Raw genomic sequence first — 18,640 nt, forward strand, 5'->3', positions numbered from 1 at the left:
AGCAGGGGGTTGGACTAGATAATCTGAGGTCCTTTCCAACCCTAATTTTCTATGATTCTATAAACATACAAGCCCTAGGTCAGGGGTACGCAACTCCCAACATGGGTGACAGAGGATGGCATGCAAAAACATTTTGCCTGGCACATGCACCTTGGGGTGGGTGGTGGGGAAGAGGCCAGGGCTGTGCTGCCACAACAAGGATTGGGTCCCTCTCAGTTTCCCTGCCATCTGCCTCTGGCACACCAACATCTTACAAGTCGAGGTTGGGGGTGTTTTTGGCTCTCTGCCCAAAAACATTGCTGACCCTTGCCCTAAGTAAAGATATTTTGTGCAGAATATTTATGACTTTTAAAATAAAAAATATATATTTTAACAGTTTTATATTGATAAAGAAAAGAGTTCAGATAGAAGAAGATAACCTTTATGATTTATTGAATATTTTACCTATAGAAGAGGGTTTGAAAAATTATATCACTTAAAACCTGGTTAAAAGACATCTGCTGTAGGAAGGATCTTTCATTTTCAATCTCTTTTTTTCAAGTAGTGCACTGAATAATACTCAGTGTGAGTGACTTTTTAACTATTTTGTTATAGGGTCCAGCTTAGACATAAGAAATTATGAAAGTCCATCATCTTCAGTGTCGGCAGCTGTAGAATCATTTGCTGGTACCACCAGCAGTACTATAACTAAATATACCTCAGAGAGTGAATTGCCTGCATCCGGAAAAAAACTTTCTTCGTTATCAAGTAAAACTATGGATGAATCAGGGTGAGCAAAGTCCAGCAAGACAATGTAAATGAAAAGATTGCTCGATTCACTTATGCAACAAATTCTCTTTTTCATCTTGTTCAGAACAAACATTTCACTGACATGGTTTGGTCATTATGACCAGCTTACACTCCACCCAGTAGAACAGATATTGCTGAAAGGCTTCTGGATACAGTGTGTGAGACGGAAATTGAACAGTGCAAAAACCATTGAAGGGAAAAGTGTTAAGTTGAGTCTTGATGGATGGAGCAATGTACCAATGATCCAGTTATATGTGGTTGTGGGACAACAGAAGACAGGGTTGTTTATCTCACAGGAACAATTAATACATCAGGAAATGACTGATGCACTGTAGAATATTTAAAAGTAGTAGCCGTAAAAGCTGTAACAAACTGTGAGCAAAAATTCAAATGCCCTGTACGTTGTCGCAGATAATGCTGCAAATGTAGCAAAGATAAGAAAAAATGAGAAGAGATTGAAGCAAACCTGAAACTTATATGGGTGCAGTGATCATTTGATATACCTTTTTAACCAAAAATTTAAGTACTCCCCAAAATGAAGGAAAATGTTATTGAAATTGCAAAATACTTCCGTAGCAACTAGTTTGCTTCAGCTTCACTGAAGAGAGCTGGGGGAGTCCAAGCTAATTCTCCCCCAGATGTACAATGGAAATTGCTGGTTGATTTTTCTGAGCTGTTAATTAAGAACTGGCTTATCCTGATAACCATCTGTGAAGAAAAATGTGACAACATTGATGGAAGTATCATAGCTAGAGTAGTCAACATTAAACTGAAGAGAAATGTGGAAGATGTACCGAATACATTAAGACTTATTTCCATAGTCTTGGACAAACTACAGACAGATTGCTGCTGTATTGCAGATGCTGTTGCAATTTGGAAAGAACTCCAGGAAACATTAAAGCAAGAAACACCCAATCGCAAAGTTCAATTGCAGGCAGTGTAGAAATGGATGGATGAAGTGCATACTCTGCCTCATTTTCTTGTTAGTGTTCTTAACACAAAGTATCAGGGTAGATGTCTAACTGGAAGAAGAAAATGCTACTATGACATGGGCATCTATTAATCACCTGTTAGTTATGTCAACCATAATACGTTTCAGGGCTTGGGGATGTACCATTTAAGCAGTACATATTTGCTAAGGGCGTTTTTAAGCAGTGGTTGGGATGAAGTGGGGCTGGGCCAGTCCCCATCAGGCTCCGTGCACCAGGATTGTGTTTTGGGGCCCAGCACCACCTCTCCCTTCCTACTCCAAGCACTGGGAGCAGGCCTAGGGGCCTGGAATCACCCCTTCTCTGCATCCTCACACTGGGATTAGGTCCGGAGGGCCCAATGCCACCCCTTCCCAGCTCTCCACTCCCCCCCACCGTGTGGTGGGTTTGGGCCCTGTGATAGGACTTAAACAGAGGGATTCTCTACCTCACTATATAGCCAGTCCTTGCTCTTGTAAACCTCCTGGTCCTGATTTTGCTGCCATGCCTTGTAAAAATCATCTGGGAGGTGTCCTGACTCTATATTAGGTGAAAGGAACTTGGTGATCACATCCCACTGGACTTGTGGGGCCTATCATGCACACTGGCTTATCCTGTCCTGCTCATAATTTGTACAGTTTAATTCAAGAGCCTGGCCATGTTTCAGCTTTTGGTCTCTCTGGGCTTGGGGTCCTTGTGCCCCCAGTTCCTTCTCCCAGTCTACAAATTCCATCTTTGCTTCTGCCTCTCTGGGGTCTAGATCCCCAAATCCTGGGCCTAGCAGGCCCACAGCCTCGCCTTTAGGCCACAGCAGCAGCTTTGAGGCGGCTGCTGTCAAGCTGAGGTTCCAACTTCGGCGCTTTTATGCCTACATCTCCTGGTGTATTCCTCTGATGAGAGTCTCTCTCTCAGGATGTTGAGCACCCTGTTGTGCAGCCTCCTCATTTCCCCTTCTAACCGCTTCTGGTCCACCAGGTGTTTGTTGAACTGAAATTTCAACTTAAGCTCATCTCCACCACGAGGTAAATTAACAGAGTCCATAACATAAGGTGCTGCCCTTTTGGCTTGCTACTTGAACCAAAACATACTAACATATTCCCTGCTTTGCATCTACTTACTTCATTTATGGTGGCCTTCCCTCCATCTGGCAAGGGCAGATCATCTTCTTTTGCAGCCTGGGCTTGATGTCCTGTCTTTCCCAGGGGGTAGGCTTTTATACTCATTAGCCCCGCTCCTTTTCCAGCCATATGGCTCATTTTGCTTCACCTGGTGGAGGAGTCACTACCTCTTCAGCCTTTGTGCCAGTGATGAACTTGCTACTTGGCTCCCTCTGCCTCCCCTTAAACTTCCTTTCTGGCCTCTGGCTCTTACTGCCCAAAAAGTTGAAGTATTTATGAGGGCCATGCCAACTTATAAACTGTGAAACTTCCTAGGCATATTTGTCCATTTTTTTGGGCACTAGATGACCTCTTAGGTCCATTCCTGCTCTAATTTTCTATGATTCTGTGATTGAGCTGCTAAGAGGCTGTGGTTAGGTCATTGCAATTTGCTATTAGAGTTAAATTCAGGAAAATGTGAACTTAGCAGGCATGTATGTCTGAATCTAGAGGTTGTTCAAAAGCATTGGCAGCATTGCAGAGTACCTGTTGGTCTCAGGCTGTGGACAGATGTGAGTTCGTAGTGCTACAAGGCTGCAGCACTCAGAAGTACAACAAATATGTAGCAGGCAGGGAGCAGACAGACATGCAGAGCGCTGTCTCCAGCTGAAAAGCTACAGAATTTCTGCGAAGGCATTCAGCAGCATGCTCTCCAGCCAGAGGCAGTAGGGAGTTGCTTGGCCCTGTTTCTCCCTCCTGACCAGACTGTCATTAAGAGTGATGTTGCCCCTGGTGGGCTGTGGAAGAGCAGCGTGCTGTCTTTGTGTGCACTGGGCAACCAGGCAGTGCTGGTGAACTATCTACCCTATTCTCCCTTCCTTCCTCCTTGGAGGGGGGTAGGTGAGATACTGGGGGATGCTGGGGTACTGAGACCCCTCTGTAACACTACATGTGATTGTTCAAACCTTACCTGTGGTCCTAGAAAACATTGCTGCAGAGAAATCCATTTCATCCAGGGGCATATTTGTAGTGCTTCTGCCCCTTTTATGGCACTGTAGGGGGCAAGCATGCCTGTCTGTAGTACTACAGAAGTCAAGCAAAAGCTTATATAGTGCTACAAATGTAACACCTGTCCACTACCTCAGTTTCTCCATGGGAGGTAGAAATGCTTGATAAGGTGAGAACCTGTAACAACTCTTTGTTTAAACCTGCACATAAGCAATGCATGTAAGAAGAAGTCAAATTATTACTGACTGAACCTTTTCTCTGTTGGCTCAACAAATCTGTATTAGACCTATTGGCTTCTTCAGAGATGCTCTTTTCCAGGGCTAAGTACAGACTTCCAGAAATCCCAAACCTGAATCGATTCAATCTTTGCAGGTTAGTCTAAGATGCATAGATTGAACTGATAAGCAGGTGAACAAACATTCACTTTTGATCCCAGAAGTGCAGTCACATGCCTGTAGTGGCCCGCAGCAGGGCGTGGGAGGGGTGCTGGAACACACTTCCATGCTTGGCTGGAGCAGACAGCTTGAGCCAAGGCTAGCGTGCCACCCTGTGAATGGGGGTTTGCAGGGGAGGTGCAAAGTATTCTGGGATGCTGGGGCACTGTGAGTTAACTTGAATCTGGAGGGGATCTGGGACAGAAGTTCAATAAACCAGTTTAATCTAAATCAGTTAAGTGTGATACAACATTCTTCCAGGTTTATCTTCAATCAGTGTTGGCCATTTTGAAAGTGGTTTATGTGCAGTGCACTTCAGTTGTGTTACAGATTTGAACCAATTCCTTGTCACTTATACTGGTTTATGTGTAATTATTGACTGGCCATATTGGCTGATACCGATCCAATTGCCAATATGCAGCCTGGCAACTTGGAGAGCAGCATCCAGCTGGTAAGTCTGGGGGGAAGGGCTGTAGGGGAGGGAAATGGCATGGTGGGGGTGCAGATCAAGGCCCCTGAGGTGAGGGAGGGAGTGGGGTAGGGGCAGTGGTAAGTGCTGCCCAGCCAGGGCAGGGCATGGGGTGGAGCCAGTAGTTCTTCTGGGGGATGGGGGAAGTGGCTTCTGCCTCTGTGTGCATCCCCAGGGGAGGCATGGGGGGCATGTGCCCCCTGGAGCTGTGCGTGGGATAAGGGCAGGCTGCTGCTGCACACTTATGCTTGGGGTCTGCGCTGGGCTCTTCCCAGTGACTGTGATCAGGCCGGGTGGGGCGAGCAGTGGCAGGACTGGGAGGAGGTTATGGGGTGGGGGGGCTAGAGCTGCCGCCTGCCTTGCCCAACCCAAGCTCAGCTGCTGGGAAGAGCCCGGTGCGGCCCCCGAGCATGTACACATCTGGGGGGCACGTGCCCCCCATACTTCCGATGGGAGCTGCCCCCCCCATGCTCTTCAGATGAGCCACTGGTTCCATCCCATATCCTGCCCCACCTAGGCAGTGCCTGCCCCAGCCCTAGCTTCACTCCCTTCCTCACCAAGGGGGTCTTGATCTGCGCCCCTTTCCCCGCCCATGCTCCTTCATCCCCATAGGCTTGCTGGCCAGACGCTGCTCTCCAAGCTGCCGGGTTGCACTCCTGGCTTCATGTATCCTGTGCAGATAAGTGGCATTTATCAGTGATATTATTAGCCACATCAGCCAAAAAAAGCCGATTGCCAATAATGTGAATTTTCCTTTAATTGGTCCGGACACAATATGGACCTCTACCAATTACTTTGATTGTTCTCTTTGAAGGAGCTTTAGCATATGACCTTTGGGAGCAGGCAGAGATGGGTTCTTTGTTATGCTTCACTTTGTTTTAGAGTTTGAACCATGTCTGAAGATGAAACGTGGCCTAATGGGATGAATTATTAATTAGTAAGTGCCTGCTTCTTTAGAAGTTGTAGCTTGCTTTATTATAAAAGGCTTCTTGTATCAGCTTGAACCAAATTGATTTCAGGTATGTGATATCAGGCCTTGTAACCCTATGTTGGCTAAGGCTGTGTGGGTGACGTGTCAGATTTCAGACTTGACAGTTTTATTGTATGTCATAGAATAAATAGCCTTTCCTTCACTTGTGCCTCTGACTCTAACGAGGTGCAGCAAGCAGACTGAGATACTGGACTTACTGGTGTTTCATTTGGATTGCTTAAAGACTTTGAAACAGTTTGCTATGATCTTGCTACTGGCTGTAACTAAGTGGATTCTCCTTAATATCTTGTCTAAAGTTGAAGTGCGGGTGGGTATGTTTGAAGTATGCTTTTTTAGTATTGATGGAGGGAGGATCATTAGTCTGATATACCTGTTTTATGAGCTTTGTGTTTGTTTCTTTTTGTCAGGACTCATGTACTTCTGATGCTTAAGAGGCAATAAGGCATTTTTTGTGGTTCACTAGAGACCATTTAGTATAAAAATAGTATTTGAATAAAGGAGATGAGTGCATTTACCATCCGTACAGTGGCAGTGGGAAGCCTCCCATCTGTGTATAAAAATGTTTCCAGCTTGCATTTCAAAAAGAGAAAAGCTGTTACAAATTGACCAGAGAAATCTAATCTGTATCCCAAATATTTTAATCAGTTAAGAAAACAGTATTGATCTGTTTTGGCTCTTGGTAACTGTTCAGCTTCTGCTTTGTGCCTTGAGAATTATGGTGGGGATTTGAAAAGTGAGTAAGAATCCTGGACTTAGCTATTGTACAAAGAGAACTCCTGTTATGGCCTCAGTCGCTACTACTAGTATAAGAAGTCCAAGTGGGATGGACCATGACTCCTTTGTGCTTTCTTGCTTTGCTTTATCAGCATTTGGTGGACGTATCAGATGATACAATCCTTAACAATTTAGATCTGGCTTAGAACTGGGTTTACCTTTACTTCTTGGTAAATGAATGACTAGAATTAAAATACAGTGCAGTGGAAGCTCTCCAAATGGAACAGCAACTTTAAAAAAAGAAGGGGAAGACTCCTCAGTAACATCCTGAAGTCTCTGGCAGTTCTAACTTTTAGAAAGATCAGAAAGCCAGAGTAGATGATGAGGCTACTCTGAAAGCCAGAGTAGATGATGATAGGGTATTTGGTTATTTCATGAATCAGAGAAGTAGGGTTGGAAGGGACCTCCATAGGTTATCTAGTCCAGCCCCCTGCTTGAGGCATGATCTTCCCTATTGAAAGCATCCTGTACAAATCCACTCTCTAACGTATTAGCAAAACTACACAGTCAACCTTGACACAACTACAAGACTTAATATCCTAATCTGTCACCGATAAAGCGGACTGTGGTGACCAATGTCTGGAACTTGCAAGTTTGTTAAAATACGCTTGAGAGATCCCAAGAAGGATGTCGCACCCCCACCCACCTCCTACAGAGGAAGACAATTCCCCTCCCCAGTTCATACCAGTCTGACCATGTGGTAAACTTCCTTCCTGACCCCAAATATGGCATTCGGTCTGATCCTGACCAGAGGGGAAAGACTCTCTAGCTCGGAACCTCCAACTTCAAGTCCCAATAGGAGCACTGAAGTCAAAATCCCCAGTCTTGGCTGTAGCCAAAACCCAGTGCCTCTGAGACAGGCTGAAACCCTCCCCACTGATATATGTAGCAGCAGGGCAGCAAGAGAAATTCCCTTCCAACCCCATGCATCAACCAGTGACGGCCAGAAGCATGAGAAATACCCATAGGAGAGCATAGGCATAGCCGCTCCTAGATCATCCGTGACTAGTGGCTGTCCACCCTGTTCTTGAAAACCTTCAGCAATGGAGAGTCCACAGCTTCCGCAGGCACTCTATTCCACTGCTCGCTGTTCTAACAGGGAAGACTTTTTTCCTGATATCTAATATAAACTTTGCTGCAACTTAAAGCCATTGGTCAGTGTCCTACTCTCTGTAGTGAGAGAGCAGAGGTGTTTTCCCTCTTGTTTATGGCAGCCCTTCAGGTATTTGAAGAGTGCAAGCATGCCCCCTCTTAAGCACCTTTTCTACAAGCTGAACATGCCTAGCTCCTTCAGCCTCTACTCATATGACTTGCTTTCCAAGCCCTTTATCATCTTTGTTGCCTGTCTCTGGACTCCCTCTAACTTTTCCATGTCCTTTTAAAAATGTGAAGTCCAAAATTGCGCACAGTTCTCTAGATGAGGCCTAACCAATATTGAGTAGAGAAGCACTATCACCTCCCGAGCCTTGCACCTAGGACCAAAGATCTCAGCTGTGAGGATTGACTAATGCTCTTTGCTGCCGAGTATTTTAGCTCAGGCTTGTCCCCAACAGGCAGGCTGCATGTAGCCTGTGGGTCCTGGCAGCCACCTCTCCCACTACTGTGGTAGGTGGTTGTAGGTTCCAGATACATATAGGTAGATAGTAGACACTGTAGACTTTGGATACCCTGGGAAGATGAGGGAACCAAAAAGAAACATCTGTGTGTAATCACTGAGGTATTACTTCAGCTGAATGACGAAGTAAGGTCTTTTGAAATAAAAGCTTCAGCAAACAGCTGTATAGCTTATTTGGCAATCCACTGCAAACAATCTGGTTGCAAGCCACATGGTATGAATAATAAGTCCTACTATATCTTATTGAGCCTCTAATTAACAAGATCCAGAAGCATCAAAACAAGGCAATTTTTGATAGTGTTCAGAATTGTAAAATGGTTGTGTGCAAATGATATCTTTTAATGATTTAAAGGCCTTTTAAGCAACTCTTAAAAATTCAAGGCTTTTAAAGACTTCCTAATTATTCTTTCTGCAGCCTTTCAGATGCTGAGAAGTTATTGAGACTGGTACCAACAACAACCTCTGGTTTTATGTTTGTTTAGGACCTCATGTGATTGTCAGAGATCAGAGAGCATTGGAGATGAATATGGTCAGATAACATTACCATCCAGTGAGGCTATCTCACTAGGAAGTTGGACAGACCACATAGCCACGTATCTGATCAAGTGATTCTTAGTGTGACTAATCATAAGACACTACCAATTCAACTGTAGGACCTGGCAAGTGTTGTCTGATTTGTTTTTTAAGAGTTTACTCTTAGTTCTTGTGAATGGATCTCAGTGGTAATGTTGAGGAGGAAGAGTTGTGGCTCAGGGGCTCTTGTGTTTCCAGTCGTTGTTGTTGGCAATCCCTTGATTCAAGGATGATCTCTACCACAGTTCAGTGTTGGGTCTTGAAGTGACTTGAGTCCAATCTTTGAGCCACAGATCTGTCCGCAGAAGTCGCAGATCTTACTGCAGGGGAGGGTAGGCCATAGGCCAGGATCTCTCTCCTTATTCCTTTCTCTACTCTCTTCTCTGCTTTGAAGGCAAGATGCTTTACCTCAAAACAGGCAGCCACTTGGTTGAGGTTGCGGCGCAATTGGAGGTGGTCAACAGCCAGCTTCTCCCACATCTTGATGTCAGCATCCATTTTGTTGAGGCATGCCTTCAGTGTGTCCTCATAGCATTTCCTTTGGCCACTGCAATATCTCAGACCATTACAAACCTTGGAGTAAAGCACTTGTTTTGGGAGCTGAAAGTCAAGCAAATACACACAATGTCTGGTCCAGCAAAGTTGGTGCTTGAGGATCACCGACTCAGTGCTGGTAACATTGGCTTCAGCAAGGATGTTGGTATTCGTGTGGTGATCTTCCCATTTGAGGTGGAGTATTTTCTGGAGGCTTTGTTGGTGATGCATCTACACACTTTTGAGATGATGACAGTAGGTTACCTATGTTTTGCATCTATAGAGGAGAGTGGGGTTGATGACTGCTTTGTAGGTCTGGATCTTGGTGTCTTTCTGAAGATCGCAATAAATAAAGACATGCTGAAACAATTTCTGAAAAGAGGCACTTGTGCATCAGATCCTGTGCTGGATCTCCTCATCAATGTTCACTCTCTGGGAGAGATGGCTACTGCAGTAGAGGGGAAGTGCTTGACTACCTCCAGGGTCTTCCTCTCAATGGTAATTTGGGGAGGGGAGGTCACATTCATGGTCTGGAGCAGGCTGCCAGCGCACTTCAGTCTTCTTGACATAGAGAGAAACGGCCTCTCCAGAAAGATCCAGTGCTGTCTGGAGGTTTTTCTCAGTGTGCACAAGGATGGCACAATTATTGGCAAGTTGAAGGTAAGGGATAGTTATTTTGAGTACTTTGGTCTTTGAGCGAAGATGACCCAGATTGAAGAGCCCTCCATCCACTTGGAATTCATTGTCAATTCTGGAAGGAAGGTGGTTCTTAATGGGCACGTCTACATGTTTATTAATGCACTATAGTTACTGTGCATTAAGTTTAGTACTTGTATAACCAAGTACTAAATCAATGAACAGTAACTGGTGCTACTGTGCAGTAGTGCTGGTGCATGGCTTTTTAATGATGCTAACTGCACAGTAGCCTAACACTACTGCACATTAGTGTATTAGCATTGTTTTTGCCTTGAATGTTAATGAGTGGTAACATTAGGTTACTGTGCAGTTAGCATCTTGTGTAGATGTGTCCAGTAAGAACCAGGATGACTGTCAGAAAAGTGGAGAACAGAGGTGGGATGATGATACATCCTTGCATGACCCCAGTTTGGATGACAAATGGATCTGTCTCTGATCCACTACATAGAATGGTTGCAGTCATCTGGTCATGGAGGAACCTCAGGAACTTGATGTACTTCAGGACATCCAAATCTGGACAGTACTTTCCAGAAGGCTTCATGATCGATGGAATCAAAAGGCTCAATGAAGGCCACATACAGGTCTTGATGTTGTTCCTGACACTTTTCTTGGACCTGGCAAGCAACAAAGATCATGTCAGTTGCCACGCGGGGTGGTCTGAAACCACACTGAGACTCTTGCAGGACTTCCTCAGCAAGAGGTAGATGATGATTCAGGAGAATGTGGGCAAGGATTTTCCCTGCTTTGGAAAGGAGGGCAGTATCGCAATAGTTCCCACACACAGATTTATCTCCTTGAAGATAGTCACTATATTGGCATTCCTCTGGTCCCCAGGAATCTCTCCGTTGTTCCAAATTCAAATAATAAATTCATGAAGTTTCATGAATTGATTTGATGGTGGCATCCACTGCAGTCGAAACATGGTTTAGGAGTGCCTCAAAGTGCTCTTTACATCTATCTTGGATAGATTCACTGTCTTTGGGGAGTGTTGAGCCATCCTATGATCTCAGGAAAATAGGACCTTGGGAAACTGGGTCATAGATGGCTTTCATTGCCTGGAAAAAAACTGTGTATGTCGTGTTTGTCAGCATAGAGCTTGATCTCCTTGGTTTTATCTTACCACCGATTTTTTTTTTGATTTCCCAGATCCTCTTTGACCTTCAGCTTTGAGGAGGAACTGATATGTCTCCTTCTGTGGAGATGAGGTATCATCTCGCTAAGCAGAACGAGCCCTTCTCTTCCAGTCAAAGAGGACTTGGATCTCAGTGTCATTCTCATTGACCCAGTGTTGGTGTTGATGGGTTGTATAGCCAATAGATTCAACATAGCCCATATGAATAGCAGTTTTGCACCCCTTCCAGAGTTCCTCAGTATTGCTTTCATTGGTGACAGGGGAGAGAGCTTTTTATAGAGAGGCTGCTGGAGGTTTTGAAGAGAATTGGTGTTGAGAGACCCTTCTCTGTTCAACACTTATGAAATTATGGATGAGGTTTTGAGGCTCTGTGGGCTATACTAACTGCTCACAACTCATTTCTGTGTTTTGATGGACCTTGGTACAATTGTTGTCCTGCTTTCCCACTAGACATAAGTGATTAGATATCAGGTAGAAAAAAACCCTGGTCAGACTGGGTGGTGGAAAGAAATGTATTTGCTGTTAGTTTTTTGTTTTCCCTCCACTGATGGAAGTTGTATGGGTATAACAGAGTAGTTCACAGTACTTGTAGCTCCTTCTGATTCCTAGGTAGCAGTGAGGACCAGAAATACCTCGTTTGTCTTTCATGGCTTTGTCACATACATACCTCCCTATGCTTACCTAGGTTTTCATCACCCATTGGGTGGACAACAGGCACGTAGGACTGATTGAAGCTTCTGGGTCATCTTCCAGCTAGTACAGAACAAGGCCAGCTGGCCATTTTGTTTGTGAAATGGTGACTGAGAGTATATTAGTCCCTTGCTTCCTTTTCTACAGTGCCACTGAGGACATTTCTGGGTGAAACTAAAGTCTTTTCCCCCTTTTGTTTCATCCTTAAATAGGCTCATAACCTGCCTACTCCTCAGCCAAATGCAGTGTTTAGATGAAGCATAGTTTATTCCCTGACTTGGAGGAAACATTTTTGTAGCTCCAGAGGTCCAACATTTTTCCTCTGAGTCTTTCCATACAAGGGTATTGCAGGGGATTTGTGCCAACTCATCTTCTCATTATAGATTCATAGATGTTAGGGTTGGAAGGGTCATTGAGTCTGACCCCCTGCCCTGGGCAGGAAAGAGTACTGGGGTCAGACAACCCCAGCTAGGTGCTTGTCGGGTCTTCTCTGTAACAAGCTTATCCCTGCTATTGTGGGTACCAGGGAGGTAAGGTGGCTTGGTCTATCTATCCCTGCTTCTATCTCATTAGGGCTAGGTATAGACGGTCAAAAAGCCTAAGGCTGAATAGATTCAGTCTTTGCAGGTTAGTTTAAGCTGCACAGATTAAATTGAAACAGAAGTGAACAGATGTTTACCATTGATTCAGGAAATGCAACCATATGCCTGCAGTGGCTCAGGCCAGAAACAGGGGGGTTTGGGGCAGGCAGTAGAGCACGGCTCTCTGGCTGTGTGTTCTTTCTCTCCTGCTGCCCCCAAGGTCTCTGGGATTTGCAGTCCAGAATTACAGCAGCAGGACTTTGCAGGGTTATTCATCACTTCCTCTTCCTGCTTCCCGGTGCCTCTGGGATTTGTAGTCCACAGTTGCAGTGACCACTAACTTTGAGCAGGGGAAGAAGGGGTGTTTAATTCCCCTCCCCTGGACCCTGGCTTTGACAGGGGGGCAGCCCCCCCCATAGACTGGGATGCATCCCCAGCCAGGCTTGCCCCCTGCCCCTTTGTCAGCCAACCCTCACTTCTCCAGCTAGGGAGCAGAGGGGTGGAGCCAACCCTGCTCTCTGGATCAGACAGCCCAGCCCAGGGCTGCAAAGCATGCGGGGGGACAATGATCTAATTTCAACCAGGAAGGAGTCTGGGACAGAAGTTTCATAAACCAGTTTGACCTAAATCAGTTAAGTCTGATACTACGTACGACCAGGTTTATCTTAAACCAGTTTCAACCATTTTGAAACTGGTTTATGTTCACTGTGCTTCTGTTTGGTTACAGGTTTAAACCAGTTTCTGATCACTTGAACCAGTTTGTGTAACTTCTGTCCCTAGCCTATGTCAGCGGTTCTCAATCTTTTGCACCTGATGTCCCACCTGTGTAAGGTCAAAAAATCCTGGTCCCACCGGTCGTGGCAGGGCGGGAGAGGGGTACACCAGGACTTTTTGACCTTACGTAGGTGGAACGTAAGGTGCAGAAGGTTATATTAAGGTGCAAACTGCTTACACTAAAAATTACAAGACCTTTTTATAAAGGAAAGACATCTTTTCTCCCATGCCCCTCTGGATCTCTACGGTCAGTAGAGATGCCTTAGGTGTTTGTTTCCAAAGGTGTAGCTCGCTTGCGCAGACAGAAGGAAGGCTCTGAATGGATGTACATCTGAGCTGCCTGTAGAAAATGATGTAAGCCCTTCTCTAAAGGCAAACTGGAATGTCCTGACATACAGCCTTCCCCTTGTTTATCTTTTAATATTGCAGCTTCAGAGTAGTTAGTGTCTAAACTTGTGCATCCTGTATTTTGGGGGAAATGTTTGTTCTTAATCTAAAACGTATTAAATGTGCCATGTGATAGTGATGGACTCCCTAGAGGGACAGGGCATGACTTGTTTGTCATGTATTGTGTTCTGATAACAAATGTTTCACTGATATAGGCAGATTTTGAGCAGAAGGGGATTGAATACTTCAGCTCCGTTCACACGATCATCTTGAATTTGAATCAAGGGGACTACAGGCCTGTAAGTGAGGAGCCGTTATATAGGAGCTTTATGCTTTGTTCATTTACTGTAAAAATTATGTTGATAAAGCTGTAGCGGTTACAAATAATAGTCCTAAGCAATTTTCTTAAAGATTAAGCAAGGTATTGGAAATAGTCCTTTTTACTGATTTTCATGAACTAGAAAATAACTGTGAAAGTTTAGCTGTGAAATTCTCAGCAATGTTTTCTGTTGCAAACTCCTGTGCTGCTGCTGCCTAGTAATAATAATGCTGGAGCTAGTCTGCTTTACACAGAGACTGTTTACACTCCTGATGCACAGCCAAGGGCAACTAGCACAATTCCCTCTTCAAAGAAAAAATAGTCAATCAGATTTGTCCCTTGAAAATTTACCCATAAAAATATGGTGCTATTGTTAAATGTGAATGAACGTGTGCTGATAGGGATTATAATGGATCTATGTGTAAATTTACCCTGTCAGACAGTGAAATGTGGAAGAGAAAAAAAAAGTTCAGGTTGTCAGTTCTTTGGGTTAGGGATTATCATTTGATTTATAACTATGACTGTCTTTTAATCTATTATCTCAATGTATGACTGGGGCTGTCAGGAATGATCATAATATAAATTATTAATAATACTCATTTTGTAATTATGAAAAGGGGCATTTTACAGAGGTGCATTTAAGGAGTAGGTTGAGAGTAATGCTGAGGTGCTCTTAACACCCTCTGAATGAGTTCAGCTTCCTGCTCTGAAAAGAGAACGCACTGAGTTGTCCTGGCTTTATTTATAAAGCATCACCCTCTACAACTTGTCAGATTTTGTTTTTATTGATTTCAGCAGAGTTGTTTTGTGCCTCTGAGCTCCTCAAAAAAGGAATTGTCCTTGTCCTTGACTACTGAGGCATTGGGGAAGAAGAAGTAGGCAGGTGGATCATTGAGTTTTTGACAAGTGCCAAACCAGCACTATACCTGTGATACATAGGTGACATTTTCCTCATCTGGATTGAGCACCTGGACTCTTACCCAAACCCTTGTTTAAGACTCTCCCAGTAATGCTGTTGGCCGCATAAAAGATACCACCCACAAACATTCTTGCCTTGTGTATTTCCTGGACCATCACAGCTACAACCTGACTTTACCACCACTTTTAAATACTGTTCTGTGATGGTCTGCTTAATCATATAGCAACTCTAGATTTTTCTGCCCACTTCTCATTCACTTGAGAGGACTGAGGGAATGAAAATGTTTTGGTCACTTCCTTCTCTATAGGCAAAATTTTAGTTCAAAGCAAAACCTGGATAGGGCTTGAATTCCCTGCTTGTATAGCATAGCTGGATAGCTAAGCTCAAAGTGTCTGCCTCTTGTTACCCTAATGGGAATTTTAACTTGTATTAATGAGTGTGTTGCTAACATTAAAAAATACCTTTTTAACACCTATTTTAAATGGATGAAAATGTAAATTGTGAGGACTGCTAATTTTAAGAGTAATCCTCATAAGAGTAGACGGTAGCCACATCTACATGAGACGCCGACTGTGCAGTTATTTAGTACTTGTATAAACAAGTAGTACATGACCAAGGAATGGCTTCATGATGCTGACTGCAGTAGCTCATGACTTTCACAGCGGTGTCACATCATGCTTCCTGCCACATGGGCTACTGCACAGTCAGTGTCTCATGTAGATGTGGCCGCCCTTGTTGAAATAAATCCTAATCAAGTGTGTGATGCTACTAATACTTTGTAGAGTTGGGGTGGGGTTTTTTTTGGTTTCTGTATATTTGGATCACAAACTGCTATACCCCTCTCTTGTGAACTGGAATAGCAGGTATGTTGCTTTCTTTTGCAGATGCAGTCATCCTCTCTATTGTTAGTGTTACTTTCATGAAAGCTGAATTCATATACATTTCTCAGAAAGGCAGAAACTCGGGGAAAGCCACAATAATGAACCCCAGAATTTAGCAGCAGTCCCAGAGTAGCATCTTATTTGTCTCTTTGTGTTTGCATTTTGCAGGTTTAAATTGATCATGGACAGTGAAGAAATCCCAACTTTTTCAAGTCCAAAGGAGGAAACTGCGTACTGGAAAGAGCTTTCCTTTAAGTACAAACAAAGGTATTGTTTTGCTTTAACAACAATTCTTACTACTGGGTTAAATGAACAGAACACAGCTGAGACTCTCTCCAAGGGTTATACTTTGATGCCTCAGATATCAACATGAATTTCTGCATTTTCAACTTTGAAATGGGTAGATCAGTGAATGAAAATCCAGCTGCTTGGACCTGACAGTGTCATGCCTGGCATTACCACCCTGTGAACCCTAAGCTGTGGTTTGTAGCCTGTTTCAGTAGGAACTTCTGTTATTATTTTTCATCTCTGTATTGTCTAAGTGTTGCCTCAAATAACAATAGGACATTTTATCATTCGAATGCTGCTGCTGTCCTATGCTTTTAGCTTACCAATTCCTTTATGCTCCTTGAAGTAGTTACTGGTATGAAGCTTAACTTTGGAGTCTCGCTCTCTCTCCTTTAAGAATTCTAGGGGCTTTTTTTTTAATTGGACTCCAGCTCGCCTGAATTCTGTTGGAGACTCCTACTGATCCAAGTCTATGGATTTCTTTTAATGACCATTGAAGCTAATAGAAATTCTGAGGAATTCTGTTTGCTTTTCAATGGAGCATTTTCTTCCTGTTCTGTGTTTCTCTTGTGTATGCTGGGGATACAACAAGCAAAACTTTCTCCAGTTATGAGAGGCACATCAGAGTCTAGAAGACATTTTGCTGTCTGTGTACAGAACTGGCATATTTCAGAGGGAGAATCTGAAAGGACCTGACATCTCCCGAGCCATTCTTTGGTGTCGGAAAATTGGCACCTTGTGGAGTCAGCGACAGCTTTGCTTTCTATACCTTTCATAGTTTAATTTCCTGTGTAGTTTTTACTGCTTGCTAAGAGCTGAGCTCTTAAATTCAGGGCAGATGCGGACTTAGTACACGGAGTATGCTGAGTGGCTACTTTTAGCAATTTAATACCCTGCAGTGGTATAAGGTAAGTATGTGCTGGCTTCCTGCCTAAGTGCTTAATAATCTCAATGTTTCAGAAAAAAAATTGAGGTTTGAATGTAAATTTGAAATGTTCCAGTGATGTAGATGTATACTTATGGACTGCTAAACTGCTTTTCAGTCAACACCAGATTAAATTCAACTTTGTACTTACTCAGTGGCTAATAGCAGGACTGTGAAACTGTTTAATAAATACTAGCTGTGAAATGTAATGAGGAATACAGGGAGTGTTGGACTCTAAGGTAGTGGTTCTCAGCCTTTTTAGATTCAAGGCACCCCTCAGAAAATGCTGGTTTTTACTTTTCACTCATGTTTTGACTACAGAAAAGAGCAAAACTCCTGTTGCAAAGAACTCAAAAAGACCTCAGTGGGTCAGAACATTTTAACACTATGGATTTCTATTTGAAATCTCTAGGTTTATGTTGTGAAGGATCTCAAGGCATCCCAGGATGCCATGGTACTCTGATTGGGAATCACTGCTCTAAGGCACCCTTTTAATAAACTTAGTTCATGGAATTGGATTTAATACAGTTGCTTGTTTAATGCATAATAATGAAGTTTCAATTGCCAAGCTTAACGTAACTCCTATCTTTCAAAGTTTTTCTTCCTTTTTAAACGGTCACTGTTAAAATGAGTCCGGCCACATGAAGAAATGTTGGTTGGGCCTGCTATCTCTAGAGAATAACAAATAGTTTTGTTATTCCTTGATGAACTAGATCTGACTGATATAAATCCTCTCCTTACAGTTTCCAGGAGGCCCGGGAAGAGCTGGCTGAATTCCAGGAGGGAAGCAGAGAATTGGAAGCAGAATTGGAGGCCCAGCTAGTGCAGGCTGAACAGAGGAATAGAGACTTGCAGGCAGATAACCAAAGACTGAAATACGAAGTAGAAACATTAAAGGTATGGAATGACTTGTTCTTGTGGACATGTTTTAGATGCTCATGTATAGTCCTGTGTTAGATTGTCTTGCCTGCACAAGTATTGGTAATTTTTTCCACATCTGGAGAGTAGAGAGAGAAGAGTAATCCATTTGAAATCCAGTCTTAAATATAGCATTTATTTTCATTCAAGGCCAGGTACTTACCAGCTACTTGACAGGTTGAGGAAATTCCTGGAGGAATTTGCTCTGTTTCTTGATCATGTAATAAGAGGTAGAGTATTCAGGATTCCTTGATTCTGAGTTTGGTGTTTAGTTTCTCTTGCATAAGGATTCTCTGAGACCTGCAACGGCTGGCTTCGTAAGGCCTTTTTATAATCAGGGTAAAAAAAGCATACAGGTAAAAACAACCCCCTGAACTAGGGTAACATTATCCCATTCAGTGAAGAAAGATCTGTGAAAGAATCAGGGTAAAACTTAACCAGTGTACATTGTGCAGTATAGGTTTCATCTGTCCACAACCATGGTGGGTATCAGCTGCACACCTCCCTCCCTCACTGCCTAGTCGCCTCCTTCCTCCCTCCCTCCTTCACCGCCATGGGAATGTATCCTTATTTTTCACATTGTAAACTGGCTTCCCTTTATGCGATTTCAGTTTATGCACAGTTTTTCGGGAACGCATGTACTGCATAAATTGAGGGAAACCTGTAAATTGCACTGGAATATGAGTTAGTGGCCCTTAACAGACGTTAAAGTTGCAGTGGGATCTGATGTGGGATCCTGATAGTTGTGCTTCCTGCCATGCCACAGATGCATGGCAGGAAGTATGACTGTGGGACTGAGCGTCAGATCCCACTGCACCATATTGCTGGTCGGGGGGGAGCACAATGCAGATCTTTTCCTCACTGGCAAATGGCAAGCT

At 43.7% G+C, this 18,640-nt stretch overlaps 1 protein-coding gene across 4 annotated transcripts in view; it reads left to right on the forward strand.

Annotated features, from left to right (window-relative positions):
• The window catches only part of NDEL1 (nudE neurodevelopment protein 1 like 1), a 57,061-nt gene that overhangs the window by 5,226 nt on the left and 33,195 nt on the right, over positions 1–18,640 (forward strand). For 3 of the 4 annotated variants that reach the window (XR_016443756.1, XM_090059404.1, XM_090059405.1), the window contains exons 2-3: positions 15,800–15,898; positions 17,588–17,741. Coding sequence is in view for 2 of the 4 variants with exons in the window: in XM_090059404.1 (XP_089915530.1) it covers positions 15,813–15,898; positions 17,588–17,741 (240 nt within the window). In the remaining 2 variants the exon portion in view is untranslated. Of the gene's footprint in view, positions 1–13,727; positions 13,812–15,799; positions 15,899–17,587; positions 17,742–18,640 lie in introns of all 4 variants that reach the window. The other variant, XR_016443757.1, reaches the window with a different exon arrangement.

The sequence above is a fragment of the Crocodylus siamensis genome, chromosome 8 (genome assembly GCF_052110815.1).
Source record: "Crocodylus siamensis isolate JL-2025a chromosome 8, ASM5211081v1, whole genome shotgun sequence".
Lineage (NCBI taxonomy): Eukaryota > Metazoa > Chordata > Crocodylia > Crocodylidae > Crocodylus > Crocodylus siamensis.